General features: G+C 50.4%; 1 protein-coding gene across 4 annotated transcripts in view; it reads right to left on the reverse strand.

Annotated features, from left to right (window-relative positions):
* Window positions 1–15,909, reverse strand: part of AGAP1 (ArfGAP with GTPase domain, ankyrin repeat and PH domain 1) — a 410,505-nt gene that overhangs the window by 233,316 nt on the left and 161,280 nt on the right. For all 4 annotated transcript variants that reach the window (XM_008138427.3, XM_008138426.3, XM_054722794.1 and 1 more), the window contains one exon: window positions 14,019–14,153. In XM_008138427.3, the coding sequence (XP_008136649.1) occupies window positions 14,019–14,153 (135 nt within the window). The remainder of the gene's footprint in view (window positions 1–14,018; window positions 14,154–15,909) is intronic.

A 15,909-nucleotide genomic window follows, 5' to 3' on the forward strand; every position in this document is an offset into this window, starting at 1 on the left:
TCTGTGTGGTCAAATCTCTCTCCCTCTTATAAGGATCCATGTGGCTGCATCAGAGCCCACCGGAAGAGCCTGAATTTAACATGTCTGCAAAGACCCTCTTTTCCCATGAAAGGTACTGTTTTGTTTCTGGGATGAGGATGTGCATGTCTCTGGAGGGCCATTTTTCAGCCCCCCGAGCCCCTCAGGCCATGGCTCAGCTATCTCTTAAGCTCTGCAGCTGTGACTTCGAGACTACCTTCCTAGCACTGACCGTAGCATCCTACCAAAGGCATTCCGCCCACATCCACCAGCTTCTCTAACTACTTTGAATAAAATTCTGAAAAGATTGAGTGTCTTAAAACCTGTCCTTCAGTTTAAGCTTCTACTAGTATTTAAGTCTCTTGGAAGTTTATATTTGGATAAGTTCACACGAGATTTGAGAGTGAATCTTTATAAAATCTGGCTTAGTTTTGGTAATTTGCTAGCAAAAAGGGGGTCTAAAAGAGCCTATCTGGTCCTCTGTAATGTTTTTCCAATGTAGGAACTTAAGGATGTCAATGCCTTCATTTCCCACGAGAAATCTATGCACCAAGGAGACAGACTCCAGACCTCTGTTCTTGTGCCCAAGTCCACCCGGAAGCCAATGATGGACACAGTTCACTGGTGATCAGGGATGCAGGGGAGTGGCCTGGCAGGCCAATGTCCGCGTGAGCACACACAGTGGGGAGACAAGCCACGACCCCCCCCCCCTCCCCACGCCGGGAACTCATCCTGCGCCACCTCCTCTTCCATGCACTGGATGCTCCGGGCAGGCCCAGGAACTGCAGAGCTGAGGGGGCCTGATCCCTACGATGCCGTGAGCAGGAGAGCACGCGTGCCTCCCGTTGGACCTCGGGAGACAGCTGCAGGATGAACCCAGGGCAGGGGGTCTCCAGGGTGGGCAAGTTCATGTAGAGGGCCGCCTGGGAGGCACCTGGGCATTTCCTTAATTATCATCAGCCGAACTCAGGGCTTAGGCCGAGTCACGCCCTGGGAACATGCTTCCCCAATGAGGCTGGACATGTTAATCAGTTCTGACTTCATAGCAGCCCAGGTGTCCGCAGGGGCGGGTCTAGATATGTAAATCCAGTAATGCTGGGGCCTAGTTAAGAATGCAAATAAGCTCCTTTGATCCTAAGTTTTGGTGTTACTTCCTGGATTTTTGGGAGATAAAATAAACCTGCTGGGTGGCTCAGAGTCCTCGTCATGCTGCCTCTCCATCAGAGAGAAAAGATGGCGTCCCACCCAGCCCCAGCTTCATGAATCTATTTCTGCGTCTTGTTTTCTTTATTTCTATTATTTCTCAATCCCTGGCCGCCTCCATTTAGAACCGGTTCGTTCATCTCTTTCCGCGCAGGACACGGAAAAGGGAGATCCCCGCCATGTTTGGCCCCCGTCGCATCAGGCCCCCGCAAATTCAGGCAGGCCGATGCCAGCTCAGAAGACTCATAAAAACACAGCTGTAGAGGAACTTAAAGAACAGTCACTATGCTTGGGCCTTTTAAAAGAGGATTATTAAAAATGATATAGAGAGTCCCAGTTTTGCTTCAAAAGCACTGAAATTGACAAGATGGGCATACAGTAAAATGTTGACCACCAGGAGGTGGGAAGAACAGATTATTTTAATTGGCTTCTTTCTCATTTTTTGTAATTTTACAAACGGGTGTTATTTTAATTAGGATAAATGTTTGTTTATGTGCAAAAACAGACAATATAATATACACGAATGTGTATTTTAACAGAATTGGCTGTTAGCTGCAACTGTGAAGAGCAGAACCCCATGGAAAGAACGTGGGGGTACCTTGGCAGCGAGGGCACGGCCTCCGCCTCCCAGGGCAGGACTCACTCAGGTCCAAGTCTGTGGACACTCTGTCCACCCTGGTCCAGTATCAACGCCACAGAACAAAGAGCGCTGGCATTGAGCCTCAGCTCGCACCCCCACCCTCCCCCCGACCAGGTGAGCGCAGGCACACGGAGCTGTCCTTTAGCCTTTGCACTGGTTTTGTTCAACTCTTTCCCCTTACTTTTGCCATCATATTATAGCAATTAAGTTAATTATATATTACTAGAGGCCCAGTGCACGAAATTTGTACACGGGTAGGGTCCCTAGCGGCTGCCAGCTGCTGGCCGGGGCTTCCCTTCCTCCAGCCGCTGCCAACGCCACTGGCTGGGGCAGGGCTGGCCGGGGGGAGGGGCCGCGGGTGGTTGGACAGCCGGTCCCACCCCCTGGTCAAACTCACGGTCCAACTCCCAGTCAAGGGGACAATTTGCATATTAGGCTTTTATTATATAGGATGTTGAAAGATCTTTGTATCACATTTTTTCAGGGGCTTCGTAATTGTTCTCATATCACACGGCAGTGTGAACTGGGACAGCTAACTGCTGGCATTTCTTTAACAACCACTCGGGGAAGAGGCTGCCAAGGAAAAGGGCGGGAGACAAGGTGGGGTGGCCTCCCCACCGTCACCCTCACGCGACCTACTGACCTACTGCTCTGGCAGGAACCACGAAAGATGTGTGCAAAGAGCCCAGAGGAGCGAAATACCCAGGAAAAGGTCCAGTGTTAGGGCTTCTAATCGGATTCTGTGGAAATGTTCACTCACCGTGAAAACTAGCCTCGTGTATTTCAGCAGCAGGCTTTTCTTCCTCCACAAAAAACCTCACTGTGAAACTCCGGTGAATGAAGACCCAGCTGTGGTCGTTGTCCCCAACCTCACGCAGACCCGCGCCCGCCCTCCGCAGGGGCTGCGGGCCCACCTGCAGGTGGCTTGATTCGGTGAAGTTTACGGAATCCAAGAGAAACATCTGGAACTTGGGCCACTGCTCTCCCCACACAGGCTTTCAAAGTTCTCACTCTCGGGGGCTGGGGAACCTCGTTGGCACTCAAAGACCAGCCCGAGGAAGCTGCCCTCCAGGCAGACGGACCTCCCTTCGGATGAAATTGTCCCATTTGCACCTAACTCCCCTTCTTGCTCGAAATATCCGGCCACCTTTCCGCTGTTCTGAGGACTGAAAACGGGAGAACTCCCCAAATTGTATTTGCATACTCTGATAAAAGAAACAAGTTGTATAGAGTGGCCTGTGATTTGATGTTTCTCCTGTGAGGTACAAACATGTAATTAGTCCCCTTTTCCAAATAAAGAAATAGAAGATTTTCTGGTCTGAGATGCTACAATTTCTAAGGGAAACTAGCTAGTAGGAGAAAATTAAAGGTGAAAGCAAGAAATAAACAAATGAACCACAGCAGGGAGAAGCCCTCCACCTTAGGGGTAAAAAGAACAGAAGGAAAAACCCCTCTGGAAGCTAGGAGACGAGACCCCGGCTAATGTATGTGTAGCAGAGGCTCCAGTCTGCACCAGGCCTCACCCACCCCGAGTTCACGGAGGGGCAGCTGCTAACTGTCCGGAGGCCCTGAACACCTCCAGGCCATGGTAAACCTGATCAGCTCCCTTCCCTCTGCCCTGGGACAGTGTGATTCGTCATTTATCTCCTGGTCTCTAACTACCAGAAGGCACCTGGGGGCCCCCACACAGGAAGGGGTACAGCTGGGCAGAGAGGCTGTGGCAATGCCTCCACCCAGACCCACTCAGCCACCCCATGCAGCCCAGGTGTCGGCAGGAGGCCTGCGCCCGCCTGCCTTCGGAGCAAAGATGCAGACCGTGAAGCGAGGAGCCTGGGCTGTTGCTCAGGCCAACAGGACTCTCGGTGGGTTCATTTAGAAGAGGACAGACTACAAAATGAACCTGGTTATTATATTCCATTTTTAAAAAGCCTATCTTTTGCCAAATTTCCTGGGATTCTTCTGTAAAGTTACATGCAAAGCAAACAGGAGGAAGGGACTGGTAGTTAAACGGAATATGCCATTTCATCTCTTTTTATTGTGTTCTCTCCATTCCAATGAATGAAACTTCTTCACCTCTGCATTCATGTACTGCTGATCCAGGAACTTCACACGCTTTGTGGGCCGCATCTTATTACAGGTCTAAATGATCTCCTCAACCAGTGAGTTTTATTGTGTCTGTATTCCCCATAGTGACAGCAAAAGGAAAAAATATGCCAGTGAGAATCACCCTTATGCGCGCTTCCAGTGCCCCCTAGTGGCAGCTCACTAACTTACAAACTCGGGTACCTGAAAGCAAACTGAACCTCAGATCTACTTCCCACACAGGCTGTTACATGAAGAGAACAGTCTGGGAAATGCGTTTTTATAAAACAGCCTTTTGGAAATAATTTTACATTGATTACAGGGTTGCATTTCACCCTCAAACCCTAAGTACTGAGGTGCCTTATATTTTATTAAAAATAATTGTGACTTAAAGGAGCACTTGCATTCACTATCAGGTTTTATTTTATTTTTTAATATATTTTTATTGATTTCAGAGAGGAAGGAGAGGGAGAGAGAGATAGAAACACCAATGATGAGAGAGAATCATTGATTGGCTGCCTCCTGCACGCCCCACACTGGGGTTCGAGCCCACAACCCAGGCATGTGCCCTGACCGGGAATCGAACCATGACCTTCTGGTTCATAGGTCAAAGCTCAACCATTGAGCCATGCTTTGAAATGAAAATATCAAGCAAGCATTACAAGAAATGCTAAAGGGACTGCTGTAATGAGAAAAAGAAACAGAGAGAAAAACCTAGGCATACAGAATTAAAATGGTAATAAATAAGTACCTATCAATGATAACCCTAAATGTAAATGGATTAAATGTTCCAATCAAAAGGCATAGGGTAGCTGAATTGATACAAAAACATGACCCAACTATATGCTGTCTACAAGAGACCCACCTCAGAACAAAAGACGCACACAGGATGAGAGCAAAGGGATGGAAAAAACTTTTTCCATGCACATGAAAAAGAAAAAAAAGTTGGAGTAGCAATACTCACATCCGACAAAATAAGACTTCAAAATGAAGGTCATCACAGGAGACAACAAAGGTCACTACATAATACTAAAGGGATCGATCCAACAGGAGGATATAACCCTGGTAAACATATATGCACCCGATACAGGAGCACCTAAATATGCAAAATGAAAACATCCAGGGTACAGGAGGCTACCAGACCCCCTGGAAGGCGCTGGGCAAGGACCGAATGCGGTGAGGCTGTGTCCCTCACCAGCCAGCGACCCCCCTCCCGAGGTGTACCCTGAAGACCAGCTTTAGGTAAAGAGCCATCCGTAAAGCACACTTCCTAAAACAAATAAATAAACAGGGGGAAAACATTCACTGTCTAGAAGACTGGGCCCAAAATTGTTATGTTCACTCAACGGAATGCAATGCAAAAATAAGCTATTACATTGCAGAAACACTATCTGAAAAAGCAGGATGTAAAACATTACAGTGCCCAACAATCCATTTCTTAAAACACATGGGCGCACGCACATGGGCGCGCACACACGCTGGGCCTTAACAGTAACAGCCACTGGGCGGCTTTTATTTCCACATTTCATATCCTTTCACTCTTTTCTTTGGCAAATCTCACAAAATCCAACTTACTCATCTAAGTTTTTACAGTCTATTTTTCTTTTAGACAAACAAGTTTGCAAAACACTCTTCACAGTTTCCTTTTCCCTGATTCAGGGCTGATAAGTCAGGTTGTTAGTGTCGTGTGTGTGTGTGTGTGTGTGTGTGCGTGCGTGCGTGCGTGCGTGTGTGTGTGTGTGTGAATATCAGAGTCCGTGAGGTAAAGCTACCTTCCTCGCACCAAAGCCATCTCACAACGAGGAAGCCAGCCTCCTTGAGGGTTACTGTCCTGACCTCCCACCGACTGAGCTCCTGGTGCTGGCCCAGGAGGTAGGGGAACTTCCTGAACGAGTGAAAGTCCCAGTCTGGCTATGTCCACATTCTATAAGGGGGGAGCGTTATAAAATAAAGAGAAGACTCTGAAACCAACAGCAAGAGAGGATAACAACTTCTATCCGAGTTAAGTCATACTTTCACATTCTCTTGGTCGGAAACGCTGTGAAGGGTTAAACAGGTCAGAGAGTACACAGCCGTTTCATCATTTTAAAAACATTAGTGAGAGCACAATGCCGTGGCATTATGAGCAGATTATGAACAAAATAAAAGCCATTTGTATGCATTAATGACACGTGGAGCTAATTCACGCTGGCTAGCGTCGTTAGGAGGAGTCCTGGGGCCAAACACGGCGAGGAGGCCGCCGCGCAGGAAAGTGCTGAAATAACCATTTTCTATGTCATCAATAAAATTAATTCTCAGCCAAAGATAGGAGTCAACATGCAAATCGAAACCGAGGGCGCGTACTAACAGTGTGCCCGATGACCTGGCGTCGGCAGTGTGGGCAGCGTGAGAGTTAACTCGGGCCCTCGGAGCCCAAGTAGCCGCATCGGGCCGTTTCCCGTAAGAGCGGCACAGCATGAAAACCCCGACTCGGGGCAAGAAATGCCAGAAAGCATCAAAGCTGCTATTAACAGCCTCTTCCTCCGCATTATGGAATAAGCGACTCCTGCTTGTCTCGTTGTCTGTAATAGCATCAATCTTTATCTAGCTGTTAGAAGAGCTCTTCCTATGTCAATTCTGAAAGAATCTAAAGGCCTTCCCTTGCAACGGTTCCTTCCACAGGATCACACACTAGTGAGGGATGATCCACTTTCACTGCGGAGGCAGCAGCTGCAGGCTGTGGAACACAGACCACGGATCACTTAGGTGACCCCTTTACCTAAAGGGTGCACTTTGGATGGTAATTTTAAGCAAATCAACTGATATCCTGAGGAGGTCATTCGTCTTTGCAAGTCCAGCCTCTGGGTCCACCGAGCAGTTCAAAGGACAAGAAATAAAGTCTTAAAGAGGCAACTTCTGGACAAAGGCCTCCGACGAAGAAACAGGCTGGTTTCTTACTGTGACAAATTGATGGTATTGAAACCACCTGGATCACTGCAGGATCACCACCACAAACCAGTTCCAACATCAGCCCAGAAACGCCGCTGTGGTCGCCCCGTTCCCATTTCCGTTCCCGTTCCCGACGGGTTGCGTGTCTGAAAAGTCCGGGCACAGGTGAACGTGCCAGGTGCTCGGCACACTCGTAACACGTGTGTTTGCAGATCCCCGACGGTAAGAATTTTTGAACTCAAACTAATTTTTTTTAAATATATTTTATTGATATTTTTACAGAGAGGAAGGGAGAGGGACAGAGAGTTAGAAACATTGATGAGAGAGAAACATCGATCCAGCTGCCTCCTGCACACTCCCTACTGGGGATGTGCCCGCAACCAAGGTACATGCCCTTGACCAGAATCGAACCTGGGACCTGTCAGTCCGTAGGCCGATGCTCTATCCACTGAGCCAAACCGGTTAGGGCTGAATCAAACTAATTAAACAAAAAAATTAACTCAATAGTTTTTTGCCCCCCCCCCCACCCCCACACACACACACACTTTTTTTTAAACCTCTGAAAATATGGCTTACTAGACCAAAAGTTTATATTTTAGTTCTGGTATTAAGTCATTGTTTTACTTTGTGATTTAACCCCATTACAGGTCAAGCTTCTCAGGTCAAGAAATAAAGCGAACTGGGGACTGCACAGTAACAAGGGCACTGACATCCTGCTTTATAAACATCATCGCTATCAATCAGTCATGCTCTCCCCCACCCAAACACAACCCAGGGCTCCAGCACACACAGAAAGACCCGCCCGCGCCTACGCATCCTTCCTCAGGAAGCACGGACACCGGCAGGCAGCGGTCCACCCGAGACAGAGCCCCGCGCAGAGGGGCTCGCTGGCGGCAGCCTTAGGATCTAATTTCATGGGATTCGACCTTGTCAGAAGCCACCAGGCGACGACGGCCAGCGACACCGAGGTTACTGACGACAGCAGGGCCGCCACCTGGCCGGGGTCACGGCCGCCTTACGCACTCAACCAGTAAACTTCAGGGAACAGGACGAGTCTCCTTCCCCCCCAACGTTAGCAGCTCCACCCAGGCCCCTCGGGAGCCTCGGGTCAGTACTGTTCTTAGAAAGCGCTGAAATATTAACCCCCTCAATGAAGTGTGATTTAATGTTACCCCGTCATTCCACCTGCCTGTCTGTCCGTGAGGTCCCACACGCGTGACTTTTCAAGCACAGAGGCCGGAGCTGTGGACAGGGTGACGTGATGGGCACAGACGGACAGTGGTAGGAAAAGGACACGCTGGCCTGGCACCAGCGGTGTGATGTGACGTCAGGAAGCCACCGTCTCGGACAACACGTCTCCCAGCTGTACATCGGGCCTCCTGAGGACGCACCGGCTTCCATCAGAGCCCTTAAACTGCGATGTGAACACTAGTCATAATGACAAATGATAAAAACAACATGTAAGGCAGTGCGCTCGGCGGTCCCGGATCTGTCTCTGCTTCAACAGTGTTTGGACGGAACAGACGCAGGGACGCCCCTTCTTCCAGCCTCGGCCACTCTCCTGCGTCTTACCCAGTCACCACCTGCAGAACCACCTCGGGACCAGCCAACACACCTGATTTTTTCTACCTTAACTCCTCGTTGCCGAACAACCATGAGCTCCCAAACCCGTCAGAATTATTCCACCGAGGTGGAGGCTGCCGTCAGCCGCCGGGCCGGCCTGCCTCTGCGGGCCTCCCACACCTACCTCTCTCTGGGCTTCTATTTCCACCGTGAAGATGGGCTCTCGAGGGCGTGGACCACTTCTTCCGAGAGTTGGCGGAGAAGAAGCGCGAGGGCGCTGAGCATCTCTTAAAGTTGCAAAACCAGTGCAGTGGCCCCATTCTCTTCCAGGACGCGCTGAAGCCTCCCAAGTTGAGTGGGCGAAACTCAGGACGCCATGGGAGCCGCCCTGGCCTTGGAGAGGAACCTGAACCAGGCCCTTTTGGAGCTGCCGGCCCTGGTTCCTACCCGCAGACCCTTATCTGTGTGACTTCCTGAAGAACCACTTCCGGGGTGAAGAGGTGAAACTCATCAAGAAGATGGGCCCCAGGCTGGGCTGGGCGAGTGTCTCTTCGAAAGGCTCACCCTCAAGCACGACTATGAGCCTTTGCAGCCCAGAGGCCTTTGAGGGGCCCCTCTGCATTCCCTGGTGTCTGGCTTTTGCCTGAGCCTCTCCCTGAAACTGCTAGCCATTCTTTTAACCACCCTGAAGCCCTCTCCCATGCACGGGACCAAATGAAACTATAAAGCTTTTTGCAGCAAAAATTAAATTAAAAAAATGTATAACAGACACTGGGCTCATTGGCTCACTTTTCAGCATATATTAAATGCCCAACGTACACACTTTTGAACATGAAAAATCTGATTTTTGGAAGCACTCCTTTGGGAAAAAATATATACATGCAAATATAAAAATAAATTGGCTCCAATCTAATCTCTAACACAATGAAGAGAAAAACAACACAAGAGCAACAAAAGCAAAAAAAACGAAACAGGCCACCCCAACACTTAAAATGAAGCCGGACCCAGGAGAGAACGGACGGGGTGACTGACAGACCCCCGACCAGCACAGACAAAAGGCGGCGGAGTCAGCAAGCAAGCAGCACGGGAGGGAGCGCGCGCGGCACAGGGAGACATCCCGGGAGACGGCTTCCACTTAATGACGCGCTCACACACGCAATTAGCTGCACAAACTGGGCTCATCAGCACAGCCACCCCGTCCCGGACACTGTAATGAGGACCGAGAGCCGCAGACGGTGTATGTGAAATGAGACTCTTTGTACATCAGGGTTTCAATCAGCGGAAGCAGAGGATGGAAAGCTAACTCAGGCTCCTGATGTACTGCATGACCTTGGACAAGTCTCAGAACCTCTCCTGGCTCAACCCCCAGCATGGGTGGTCCCTGCCCAGGTGAGCCGTCCCCAGGCGGCGGTGAATGGCTTCCCGAGAAAGTGCTTTCCAGAATGTTAACCGCAGCACGTGAAGAGCGGGGCGAAGGGCCTAGAACGGGAGGAGTGTCAGGGACGCCCACCCACCAGGACCACGCACACAGCATTAGCCATCGGCAGACAGGGCCCTTTAAATGCCCCGGCCCAGCTTCCACCCCAGTGTACCGGAGACGGAAAGGTCTCCCATAGGAGATCGCCAGTCTATCCAGTTATCCCTGACACACAAGTGACTAAAACCTACAGTTTTGGGGAGAATTCAGGGGACACACAGTAATTTGTAATTTACGTAGATCTTGGTTATACAGATCTTTTTTTTTTTTTTTAATCCTTACCTGAGGATATGCTTATTGATTTGAGAGAGAGAGAGAGAGAGAGAGAGACAGAAATATCGATTGGCTGCTTCCTGTACATACCCCCATGGGTATTGAACCCTCAACTCAGGTATGTGCCCTGACTGGGAATCAAACCCACAGCCCTTTGATATACAGGACGACACTCCAACCAACCAAGCCACCAGGCCAGAGCAGCTTACTCCGATCTTGCTTGACCTGTTCTAACAATTATTATCAGAGCAAAATTTTGCATGTTCGTTTTCTTACCGTCCAATGAATACAAGCTCAAGCTCGGAAGGTCACAGATTAAAGCTTCAGTGGGGGGTTTGCCTTCGTTTAATAGGATGCTTTGACTTGGGATTTAACAAATGACTAGAATTTTAAAATATATTTACAAGAGTGTTAAATTCTGCATACAAAACAACTCACACTGGGATGCACAATAGAACAATCCACACATAAAATGAAACTGTTTGCAATTCAGATAAGTCTGTATTAGCTCCCTCTGGGAGAGGGAGGGAGAGAGGGAGGGAGGGGGCTCACAGTATCCTTGATCAGAAATTTAACAAACTGTTTGTGCACCAACTGGCTGTGCTCATTCTGTATGAGAGGAAACCAGTCCTCCTTATCCAGGACCTTTATTAAACTACCACATGGAAGTCAGACACTATAGTTAAACACTTGGTAGAAAATACCCCCAGAACATAGGGGGACGACTGGGTATCTTCAATAAAATCTCAAAACAAACTGACAAAAATAGGGACTCTCCCTCCTCCTTAGAGAGAACGAGACGAGGACACCGTGACAGGTCACCACACTCACCGGATGCCCACGTACGGTCACTCCGGCAGAGCAGGTTGTAAACACGGCACTGTCAGGTAACAGCATGTGAAAAGACTTAAATTCACAATTTTCAAAACCCAGCTTCAAGAACTAAACTCCCGCACGTTCCTTCATGAAGACCATGGCCAGAGTCCACCATCCTCCTCCCAGATGGAGCACGTACGCTCCCAGAGGCCTGTGTACCACCTGCCCCCAGCCCAGCACTCCCCTCCCCAGCCAGGGGGCGGTCTACAGTCCTGGGTGACTGTCCCAGGTTCGTCCCCTACAGGGCTTCCACGTCACCAAGGCAGGGCCCAACCATGCTTCCCATGTATCTCCATCCCTAAGCAGAGGCTGGAAGGCTGGCGCTCAAATTGGGAATGAATGAATGAATGAATGAATGAATGAATGAACGAACCTACTTCCCTGCCTCCTCACATGCCTCCTGCTAACAGAGGACCTCCCTCCTGAATCACCTCCCAGCAGCATTTGACCACCACACGAATGAAGCAAAGGAAACAGATGTTCTGTTCTCCTATTATTTCCACAATTTACTTTCTGTTTCAGGACACAGGAAGTCAAAGATTAAAGAGGCACAGAATCAAGTTCCTGGCCACTTAAAAAACAAACCCGGGTGGCCAGCCGACTGGGCTCTCCGCCTGCGGGGCGGCTGGGCTTGAATATGTACCGCCCCAGGCCTGTTTCCGTCTTCTATTGATAAGCTGAATGTTCCATAGGAACAATACATTTTTTTCTTTATTTTCTCTTTCTGCAACGCAAACACATAAAGTGTGAATAAATAGAAGTAAGTGCCAGGGCATATGGGAGGCCAGGAAGTCCAAGGAGAGATCCACGCACTCTGAGTCTGCAGGTGGACAGTGAGCCAGCGCCCGGGCCTTCCCCCTGCCCAGGCCTCCCCTGCGGCGGCCGGGCCCGGGTTCTGCCCACCAAGGACTACACGGTTAAGGCTCTAGGCTCAGGGTCCCAAGACGGGATCCAATCCAGGCGGAGCTCCTTTGGTCAAGCAACGTAACTTTCCTGAGCCTCGATGTCTAACTCTAAACTTTACAAGTTTTCTCCTTGAGGATGAAAATGGACAGTTCCTGTTAATGATGTGAAGTGCTGAGCGGATGGTCCCCACTCGGTTAGCAACTACTTCGACCACTAACAATGACAGAGTCCGTGATTTAATTAAATATATATATATATATATGTATGTACATGTGTACTATATAATTACCGTATGAAATGTGCTTAATAACCTCCATTTTGTTTTTAAAACTTATTGCTTGGCCGGCATGGCTCAGTGGTTGAGCATTGGTCTAGGAACCAAAAGTCACGGCTTGATTCCTGGTCAGGGCACATGCCCGGGTTATGGGCCCGATCCCCAGTGTGGGGTGTGCAGGAGGCAGCCGACCGATGATTCAGAGAGAAGTCTGTTGACAGAAGCAGGCAGCTGGCTGGATCTGGCCCTGGGGCCTAGGGGGACCCTTCACTGACATTTCACCTGAACTTTCAGGGGGTGTGGGCTCCTCGATGTGAACAGTGACCCTGCCTGTCAGACCCCGAAGGAGCCCACGTGCCTCCGTGCCCAGTGCTTCCCAGGCTGGCTGGCGTCTCGGAGCCACCGGTGCAGTGCGGGCGTGCAGGTGCCGCCACAGGTTTTAATGGGGGGTTTGCCCCCACAGCGGCCCCTGGGAATGGCCTGAGGAGGGACTCCATCTTCGAAATTTAATAAAATGCTACCGAGTGGTATTCCTTCAATTTCATCTGGAAACTAATTTGGACATTGAAAAGAAAAGCATACATTCCCGGTTTGGGGGAAGTTACCACCAATTTTACTAATATTAGCAGGCCTCCGCCAGGGCTGGTGCAGAAAAGGCCTCTGTGACTCTGGGCGGCTCGGGCAGCCTCTGAAGACACCATGCCTGGCTGCCCACTCTGGCCCAGCCCCATGGCACCACAGGGAGGTGGGGCTGCCACCGAGGATTTAAACCAGAAGGCAGGGGACCCGGGGTTTGTTTCCCAGGAGTCCCATCTGGAACGGGACAGATGGCCTGGCCGGTGTTGCTCGGTGGTTGAGCGTAGGTAGACCTATGAACCAGGAGGCCACGGTTCGATTCCCAGTCAAGGCACATGCCTGGGTTGTGGGTTCCATCTCCAGTAGGGGGCGTGCAGGAGGCAGCTGATCAATGACTCTCTCTCATCATTGATGTTTCTATCCCTCTCCCTGCCTCTCTCTGAAATCAGTATTAAAAAGAAGAAAGAAAAAAAAGATACGGGACAGATGATGGGAACATCTTTCTCCCAGGTCTTCAACCATGGGTCAGCCACCTTACCCCCGACCTTCTAGAACCTCCAGGCTACAGACCACCCTTCCCTCCTGCCATCCGCCCCCTCGCCCACCTCACAAGTGCCTTACACTTATCTACTTTAGCGGTCACCCCCTCGGGAACGGCACGCTCCCTCCCGCACAACGTCCTCTCTGACCTATGGCTGTCCCTGAAGGCAGGAGTCTGACAATGAACCAAGTCACAGAGACAATTCCTAAACGTCATCAGCCCCCCCGCTGAGTCCGAGTGTGTGATTTTTTTTTCTTTTTGCCCAAATTGGACTCATTTCTTTCAGCTTATTCTCCTCAAAGACTGACATGAACTATCTAAACCTTTTAGAGAGATGGGCTTGAATTAGGAATGTGAACCACGGTGCAGAAGAAACGGTCACGTGTAACTGTGAAAACCATGTGCACAAATAATAGCTCGAGAAGCGCTTCATCCGGAACACAGAGCGGCCCGTGATGTGACACAGAATCGGTTGCAGGATTGCTTCAGAGGGGTTTTGTCCCATCCTCCGAAGGTGCCACTTTGAGCAGCACAGACCTGGCATCACGGGAATGCGGAGCTCCGACTCGCCCCCCGGTGCCCACACGTCAGAGGACCCTGCCCCGCGTGGACGCGGGCCTGCTGTGTGGGAAGCGGCGCTGGGTGCACGGCGGGCACTTACCGTCCTGAAAGACCCTCTCCACGTTCAGGCCGTACGTGGCGCACGTCTCGTAGTACGTGCACCGCTTCAGGTCGCTGGAGAGCTTCCGCGCCCGGGAGTCGTCGATGACCCGCGGGTTGGTGGAACTGATGGCATCTGGAACAGACAAACGCGGAAGGCGACACGGTGACCACACGCAGCTGCAATTCCTGCCACAACCTAAGACCACAGAGAAGCCAAGACCGGCACCTCACCTGTAGGGACAGGATTCTTTTCCGAACCTGGAGTTTTCAGAACAGTCTACCCCCCCCACCCCCCAATCATCATCTCACACACTACACTAGTCGTCACTAGCAGAAGTCTGTTTCAGGGGCTCCTGCTTCTGAAATGGAATAAAAGACTGCCCAGGAAGACCAGGAGACGGAGTAGGAGTTAAATGTGGCCCCCGAGGAAAAGCGCTTAAACAGGGAAAACGCCAGGGTTGCTGTCTGCAGGTGGCCTGCTGATGCACAAAGCACGTGCTGAAAGCATTCTGCACACCAGCAGGGCCCTCGGTGCCCACCCAGCACCGCGCTCGGAGCCTCCGTGGGAGTCTGGTCCGGTTCCAGGCACTGACACCCCCGTTTACACAGCAGGCAAAACCCCACACGCCCACGGGGGTATCCAAGTCGGCTGGGGAGGGAGGCAGGAAGTAATAGAGATGAGGAATGAGACAAATGCAGGGCGTTGCTGCTGGGAGCCCAGCGAGACGGGGTGGGGTGAGGAGGTAAGGGAACTCCTTTTTGTCTTCCGAGATGTGCTGTCACTAACAGAAAGGGGCCTGGCCGCCCCGCCCTCAGCACTGCAGCGCCATGCTCTCCTGTTTCCGTTCATTTGTAACTGCATCTTTTTATAGCTCCTGCTTCTCCCTCAGACCAATTTAATCTACAAGCCCTGAAAACGGACCAGCTTAGCAAACGTCACAATCACCTCATCCAGAAGTGAGCGTCCACATGCCCCAACTGTCCCAGAGAGAGGACCCGTTCTCCAGTCTCCTCCCATGCCGGCCGAGCCCCATAGCAGCCCGGGTACCCTGAAGGAAGGAACTTAACTCATCTTCCTCCACCCCCCAACCTCCAGACCTGAGGGGTCCAGATGCTGGGGCTCAGACACTCCCCTCTGCTCCTGACACCGTAAACACTGATGTGTGAGGTAACACACCACTCACATAGAACCTTTGGCCTCACTGAAGGTCACCCACCCCCTGTCCAGTGAGCCTCCAGCAAAAAGGCATGTAGGTCCTCAACACGACCCCCTGAACTCAGGCAGCTGGTGAGGAGACGCCCACAGAGCCTGACTTTGCTCAGAAATACCCTGCGCAGGCTGCAGGAAGGGGCGCTTACTGGAAATGAATCGATTCGTCTTTAAGAAGCGTTAAGCAGGATCTGCTTTAGATGAGCTACTCACCCTAAAACATTAAGAATTATCAAGCCATCAACTCAAATATGCCAATTCTGTACATAACAGACCAAGGACTTTTAACCGGCATGCCCTGTTTCCTGTTGACCACTAGAGGGCACTCTATGCTAAAGAATCTCTCTCCTATTTGGTTTTAGGTTAAATCTTCCCCCTCTGAAGGTTTTGCTTATTTGACCACCTGCCATTTAAAAATATGCTTAAAAAAAAGAGCAGGGGTAAGGTGTGTTCTCCATGAAAGCTGTAAAAAGTGAGCCTTCAGCAGGAAATTATTTCTTCTTTAATTCACTTTGAAATTGCTCCACACCAAACAGAGCCCATGAATCCGCTCACTGCTCCACTGCTGAAATCCTTATTGTTTTAAATGTTTTTTTTTATTATAGAGAGAGGGAGTGGGAGAGAGAGAAACATCGATTGGCTGCCTCCTGCATGCCCCTACTGGGGATCAAACCCACAA

Source organism: Eptesicus fuscus, chromosome 11, assembly GCF_027574615.1.
Source record: "Eptesicus fuscus isolate TK198812 chromosome 11, DD_ASM_mEF_20220401, whole genome shotgun sequence".
NCBI classification, from domain to species: Eukaryota; Metazoa; Chordata; class Mammalia; order Chiroptera; family Vespertilionidae; genus Eptesicus; species Eptesicus fuscus.